This window comes from Pituophis catenifer, unplaced genomic scaffold, assembly GCF_029215685.1.
Source record: "Pituophis catenifer annectens isolate HBS135680 unplaced genomic scaffold, rPitCat1.0.hap2 SCAF_3, whole genome shotgun sequence".
Classification (NCBI taxonomy): domain Eukaryota; kingdom Metazoa; phylum Chordata; class Lepidosauria; order Squamata; family Colubridae; genus Pituophis; species Pituophis catenifer.
This window is the reverse complement of record NW_027256883.1, coordinates 94,646,838-94,653,592: the sequence shown is the minus strand read 5'-3', so window position 1 is coordinate 94,653,592 and position 6,755 is coordinate 94,646,838. Positions and strand designations below refer to the sequence as shown.

Below are 6,755 nucleotides of genomic sequence, written 5' to 3'. Positions count from 1 at the left end.
TGATGTGTATGAAAAAGTTGCAGATTTAAGAAATAAATGCAAATAATGCAGTCCTGTTATATAAATATTTCACCTATAAGTCATATGACACAGTTTTCAGCTGCTCAGGTTTTTTTCCTCATCATTAGGAATGGAATCTTATTCATATTCTTATGTCACTATGCCGAAAAGAACAGTGCTAATGCTATTCCCATAAAATAATTCAAATTTATAGTGAGAGATTATTACAATAAGAGGCAGATAGAATGCATTTTTGCTTGGTGCAAACTATGTAAACCATTAAAAACATATTTGGTTGGAAAGTATGTCTCAACATCATTCATCTTTGATTAATAAAAGACACTGTCTCCAAATAAAATATTAGGTAATTGTCTGATTTAAGTGGAATCACTTCCAATGAAAGCGAGCAAAGTTAAATCGATGAAACATTTATAACTATTTTTTTTAAAAAAAATTAGATTTATATGCCGCCCTTCTCCAGAGACTCAGGGCGGCTTACAATGCGTTAAGCAATAGCCTTCATACTTTTGTATATTTTATACAAAGTCAGCTTATTGCCCCCACAAACTGTCAAACCTTGATAGGTTACCCTCTGAAACATAAATGGCTTCATCATAGAAATTTGCTAAATGATTATGTAACTCTGATACAGAAGGCTAGTTTTCAGTTGATGCAGGGATATAATGCAGACTTATTGACCAACCGGAAGAGCTGGCCATTTAGGCAAGCTGTTCTTTGAAAACTCCTCAATTCTCTTTATCTGCAGGCTGGTTTTGCAAGAGTTAAATCAGTGTCCCAGCAACCCAGTGAGTGCATCTATCCAGCAATGCTCTGCTGCCCAGCAGCTTCCTTCTTCCTTTTCAGGATTGCACTGGAAATTGCCCAAACAAGCAGAACCAAGCAGACTGCAAAGGTCACACCTGGCGTGTGGCCAGCTTGCTCTCTGGCTCCAAAACTGCACCCCCAATTGCCAGGTTCAGGGCAGTCTATGTTTTCCCTCTTTTGTTTCCCTTTTCTTCCCCCAGCTGTTCCATTCATAGGCCCAAGCTCAGCAATCTGCCCTTCCAGAAAAAGAGCCCCTTATTAAGCTGAGCTAACTCAAAGGGCCAGCTCAGCACGTGCCACTCCTTATCGGCACCATCTCAAGATCCTATTCCATGGTGCTTAGGCAACAAAAAAAGTAAATGGTTTTAACTCCCATTGGCTCCCCTGCAGCAATTCAAACAAAAGTGCAAAGCAACAAAGACATTTTCCACCATGGCAGGTGTTGGTGTCAAATTCTGCCTGAAGCAAACAGGCGCAAGAAAAAGAAAGAAGAAAGAGAGAGAGAGAGAGAGAAAAGGAGAGAGAAAGAAAGAAAAGAAGGAAGGGAGAGGGTTTTCTAACAAAGCTTAGAAATTCAGGGCCAGAGGGCTACCAATAATATTCTTCCTAGTGCTCCTTAGCGAACCAGACATAAACAAGGATCATTTGATCTCAGAGCAAACCCAGTGGAAAAGCAAGAGACCAATCAAAATTAAATGACAGCTATTTCAGCTTCATGTAAGCAACAGAAGGAATGTAGTTAGTAAATTGAGAATGACGCCATGTGAGCAAACTCTTACCTTTCTCAATTACCGTAACGAGATCATTACATATTTTAATCTAAAGGGAAAGAACACAAATGTATGTAAATATGGGAATAGTGCACCTGCTGCTCTGATGACAGTCTTATACACATATTATTAGAATTATTAGAAGAGAAGAGGGCACAAGTTGGAAATAAACCTAATGAGCATCAGCAACATTATGAAATAATATGTAGATTAGTAATAATTCTACAATGCTGTTTTTGCTTATTTTAATACATTGTCTAATATAGTTTATTAAAAGCTTGAAAATTGTATCTGGAGTTATCATGCAGATAGACTAGCGTATTGGTATATTCAACTTTATTACAATCTTCCCCCAAAACTCAGAGTAATGTTTCTCTTTATGCAGTTGTGAACTTGTAAATAAATATTCAGAAATGAATATCACCCAATTAAACAAACAAATCCATCCTTACTGTTTTGTTTTTACAGCATGGTGGAAGTTTGTATTTTTGGCAAATACGATAGAATATTGTTGCACTTGTTATGTTTTCCCATCCACTCAATTTTTAAAGATTTTACAGATAGTTCTTGAGTTACGAATGTAATGGAGCCTGTCCATTCCATTTGTAACCAGAGGATTCATGGGAGTGAATCTCATACCTTGAACGTGATCACTCCATTTCGCTCCCTCATTCACTAATCGACTGCGCAGCTTGTTAAGTGCACATGAGGTATCTCGGGGTGGGGAAGGCCATGTGGGGGGCGGCTAGTGATGGAACAGGCCACGTGCTTCAGACTACCCAAGGTCTCCCCCGAGCCGCATTCTCTCTCCCTGGGGTCCTCACAATTGGTCCCTCCCCAACCTGCCACACCAGTTCACTTACCTGATGAAGATCTGCCTCCTCTCTAGCCTGTTTCTTTGCCTACTCTCTCCTTTTCTGTTGCCAAAATCTTCCTCAAGCAGTTCAGCAACAAGAAAGGAGGCCCGGAAGGGCGCACATGCCCTTCCAGGCCTCCTTTCTCACCACCGAACTGCTTGAGGATGGTTTTGGTGACGAAAAAGAAGGCCCAGAAGGAATGCCTGTGAAGACCTGGCAGGGGGCTGAATAGGCAGGATGAATGTTACAGAGTCTCTGCGGTCGTTCATAATGGTGAACTGCCGTGGTGCTACAAAATTTGTAATTTCAGGACTTGTTCGTAAACACTAGGGGGTGCTTATTGTGTAACTTCGAATGTTCACTAAGGGAACGCTCATAACCTGGGGATTATCTGTATAAACTAGGTTTTATACTAAAAAATATAATTCAGAATGAAGTATTTCTTTACCACTTAATTTTTGAACATGCCCCATGACAAACAATAACTTTTTAGGATTCTGAATTTTGATGAACTAGCAAATAACGCAAGGGACGTAGCTTGGCCCTCTGTGATAATTTTATCATATGGGAAGTTATATATCTTATATATCTACGAGGTTAATAAAATACGTACTGTAGCACACAATCACGTTTCCCATACTTTCTATTTCTCTGGCTCATCATTTTCAATCTTTTGGGTTATTAGTAAATCTACCCTTCAGAGAACAGATGGCAAAACATTACAGTGTGTCAAAATGATTACTCCTTTGCTCACGGACATGATGTTATAAACACTATGTTATAAAGCTATCAAGGCAGGAGGGAGACATCTTTAACTCTCAAAGGAATGAAGTATGAGGGGAACTGGTTGATATCCTTTTGTAATTCAATAACCCTAATATACTGACTGAAGAACCATTTTGGCACTATCAAATCCCATTAACAACATTACAGAAGATGCAAGGCTGCAACAGGTTAAAGCATAATGTGGACCATTTTAGCACTGTAGCCTGTACTAAGTATTTTTGAGCATTCCAAGAGCCTGAGACTTGAAAAATAACTCCTGAATATATGATGATCTAAAATTTCCCCCCTTTTGCCATTTTGTCCACCTGGTCTCTTTGCAGACCCTCCACTGGTGGAGGATAATTAATAACCAGGTTCTCATTTACACAGTAGGAATTAATGGCTCCCAAAGTTCTTCTTAATCCAATACTACAAACTGCATTTCAGCAACAGCACAACAAAAGATTTACTTATCTGGTTTTGCAGATGAAATTCCTTTATCATGCGTCTCTGCACCAAATGGTTAATAAAAATTGGGTAACAATGGATCTGGAATACAAGCTTTAAGACAGGAACGAGGCTAGGCAACTGCCCATTGCTATTGTTGCATGTAGGTGTCTTCATGCAACATCTAAAATTAATATCAGAAGCCTCTGATCCATGATCTCTCTTCTTCAGAAGCTTATTCCATCAAATAATTGTAGAACTGAAAGCTGATTCAGAGTTTACATTTAAGATTTTTCAAGGTTTATGTGTTTGTGTTTTTGTGTGTGTGTGTACACACACAGAGTATATACGGCATACTGTGTGCTGTAAACCTGAACACTGATCAGTAACAGGCCTGGTCCTCAGCTAATATATTCTGCACAGATATTCTATAAGTTACATATAATTCCTTTACAAAAGTTATGCTAGTCAGTTATCCTGTATTACCAAGCAGCCTATTTGGTGAGACCCTATTGTAAACGTCTGGTTGACTGTAATAAATTCTATTATTTGTGCCTGTATTATGCTTGTTTGCATATGACAATATAGTATTAACCTTTTGAAAATAGTCTTTCCTATCTTCCAAATCATTAGCCTGCTTATGAATGAGCTCTTCTTGTTCTTGTTGCTGACAAGTGTATCTCTTGTCTGGCTGCCGGGCCAAGCTGGGCTTGGCTTCTTTGGCTGTGGAAAAAAAAGAGCCAAAAGCAGCCCCTGAGCTACAAGCATGCCCTTTGCCTTCGCTGCTTTTGGCTTTTTTTGTGGAACAGTTCCCGCAGCCAATCCAGGCATGCCTTGTCTTGGATAAAGAAAACACCAAAGGTCAGTTTCTGGTGAAGCACAGGGCAACAGGGGGTCAAAAGGGCATAGATGGGGAGGAATCTAGGCAACTGGGGGGGAGTTGAAGTGCCTTTGTGGTTATAAGTGTGTTTGGGCTGCCCTGTATCTGAATTTTGATCATATGATAGGGGGGTGCTGGAACAGTCATAACTTTGGGCACAGATTGTAAGTTCCTTAAGATCTGTTTAACTCATTCCTTGCATCAGACTTCACACAAAAAGAAAGTATAGCCCAGCCTACCAAAAACATAATTGTAAAAGACAGACTAGAAATAAAAATTAAAATAAGCAAGAAAATGGAAAGAAAACACCTGTTTGATCTTGATGAATATAAATCCCTAGATCCTGATGGATTACATGCCAGAGTTCTGAAGGAGCTGCCAGATATTATTTCAGAACCATTGTACCATATCTTCCAAAAATCCTGGAGCATTGGGGAACTAACAGGATTGGAAAAGAGTTGATGTGGTTCCCATCTTAAAAAAAAAAGGGGTGGGGGGTGGGGAAATAGGAAACTACATACCAATAAGCCTAATATCAATACCTGGGAAGATACTGGAAAAGGTAATAAAAAAACAGATCTGCAAATATCTAGAACAGGGGTGTCAAACTCGCAGCCCCTGAGCCGGATGCGTCATGTGCCGGCCACGCCCACCCCCGCTTTAGCGAAGGGGAAAAAAGTCACAATACGTCACATGTTGATGATGTGATGACGTGAGTTTGACACCCCTGACCTAGAAACTAGATAGTGATTATTATTAAGCCCAATTAGGGGACTGAAATGATATAGAGTCTTCTGCTTGGGTAGGAGGTTGGATTAGAAGACTTCTAATGTCCCTTCCAACTCTTGTTATTCTGTTTCTGTTTCACCTTCATTCAGTGCCATCATAACAGTTGCTGAAAGTACTACCTGTATATGTAAAATTAATCAGTCACATGAAAATCCAGTTATCCAACCTTGTCAGGTGTAAAAGATACATTATTATGTTAAATTGCACACAGATTTATTCCAACCTATATACAAGAATCTAGTCAACTAATGGTGAGAACTAAATTGGCACTAGATAAAAGTAAATGGAATTCAAGTGTGGATTGTTTGTGGCAACATAAAGACAGCTAATGACATGTTTAACTGCTTCCCCCAGCTCTCCTGCTCTTCCCCTGCAACCTTTAGCCATTGTATAATTCTCTAAAAAGAGTAAAAAAATAGACAGAATCATAGAATTGTGGGATTTCAAGGATTCATAAAAGTTACAACCCTCTACAATGTATAAGTAAATATATTTGATGTTTTGCTTCCAAGCCATGAATCCCCCACCTTATATGTATGATACATATATTTCCTCCTTAAATATATTGCATTTCTTTCTGTTGAAGAACACCTTTTTCAGGTATCCAGATTAAATTGCAATCCTGACCTATCATCCTAGATAGTAGTGATTCTTAGTAAAAGCATAAAAAAGAGGTTTTTTTATCTAGCTATGTATGATACAGGATCCAACACCTCTATCACAGTGGCTGGCAACAAGAAATTATATTTAGTATACAGACTTTAGTTTCACAGAATACAGTATGCTCCAGATGTAGGACTGGATAAAATGTTAGGAGAACGCAATAAAGCTGATATTAGTTACCCTTTTTGCCCCGACATGGCGTGGAACAATATTGTAATAAATATTAATAGGGACAAGTGATGGCAGGATCAGGGAGGGGCTGGATTTTGTCTAAATGTGATACCAAGACTATTCTAATCACTTTGTGGGGGATGTATATTGAAAATTAGATGGGTGATATTTTGCTGTATCTCATGAATCTCTTGGTAGCTTTCAACACCATTAACCACAGCATCCTGGCTTGTCTTGTAGGCACAGGGCTTTGAGAGAGGGCATCCTTTCAGAAGATGGTGGTGGAGGATGTCTCTCTGATGCACCTCAGGGTTCTGTCTTGTCTTCTTTGCTTTTTAACATCTACATGAACCCAATAAGGCAGGTCATTTAGGGCTTTGATACAGAATGCCATCATACTGATGCAGTTCTATTGTTTCTTAAATCTAATTCTGAGAAAACAATCAGTATCCTTGAATGTTGCTTAGATTTAATAATAGTCTGGGTAAGGGAGAACAAGCTGAAAGTAAATTCAAGTAAGATTAGACAACCGATGACCTGTTCAGTTATCATTTTAGAGATATTTCCTTTCCAGATTCCTCAATGCCT

The 6,755-nt window shown here is 39.0% G+C and overlaps 1 protein-coding gene across 1 annotated transcript in view; it reads right to left on the bottom strand.

Moving 5' to 3' along the window:
* Nucleotides 1–816: 816 nt before the first annotated feature.
* The window catches only part of RALGAPA2 (Ral GTPase activating protein catalytic subunit alpha 2), a 176,220-nt gene continuing 170,281 nt past the window's right edge, over nt 817–6,755 (bottom strand). The window contains exons 41-43 of the mRNA XM_070941007.1: nt 4,260–4,502; nt 1,605–1,644; nt 817–1,061 (exon numbers count right to left, since the gene is read on the bottom strand). Of these exons, the coding sequence (XP_070797108.1) occupies nt 817–1,061; nt 1,605–1,644; nt 4,260–4,502 (528 nt within the window). The remainder of the gene's footprint in view (nt 1,062–1,604; nt 1,645–4,259; nt 4,503–6,755) is intronic.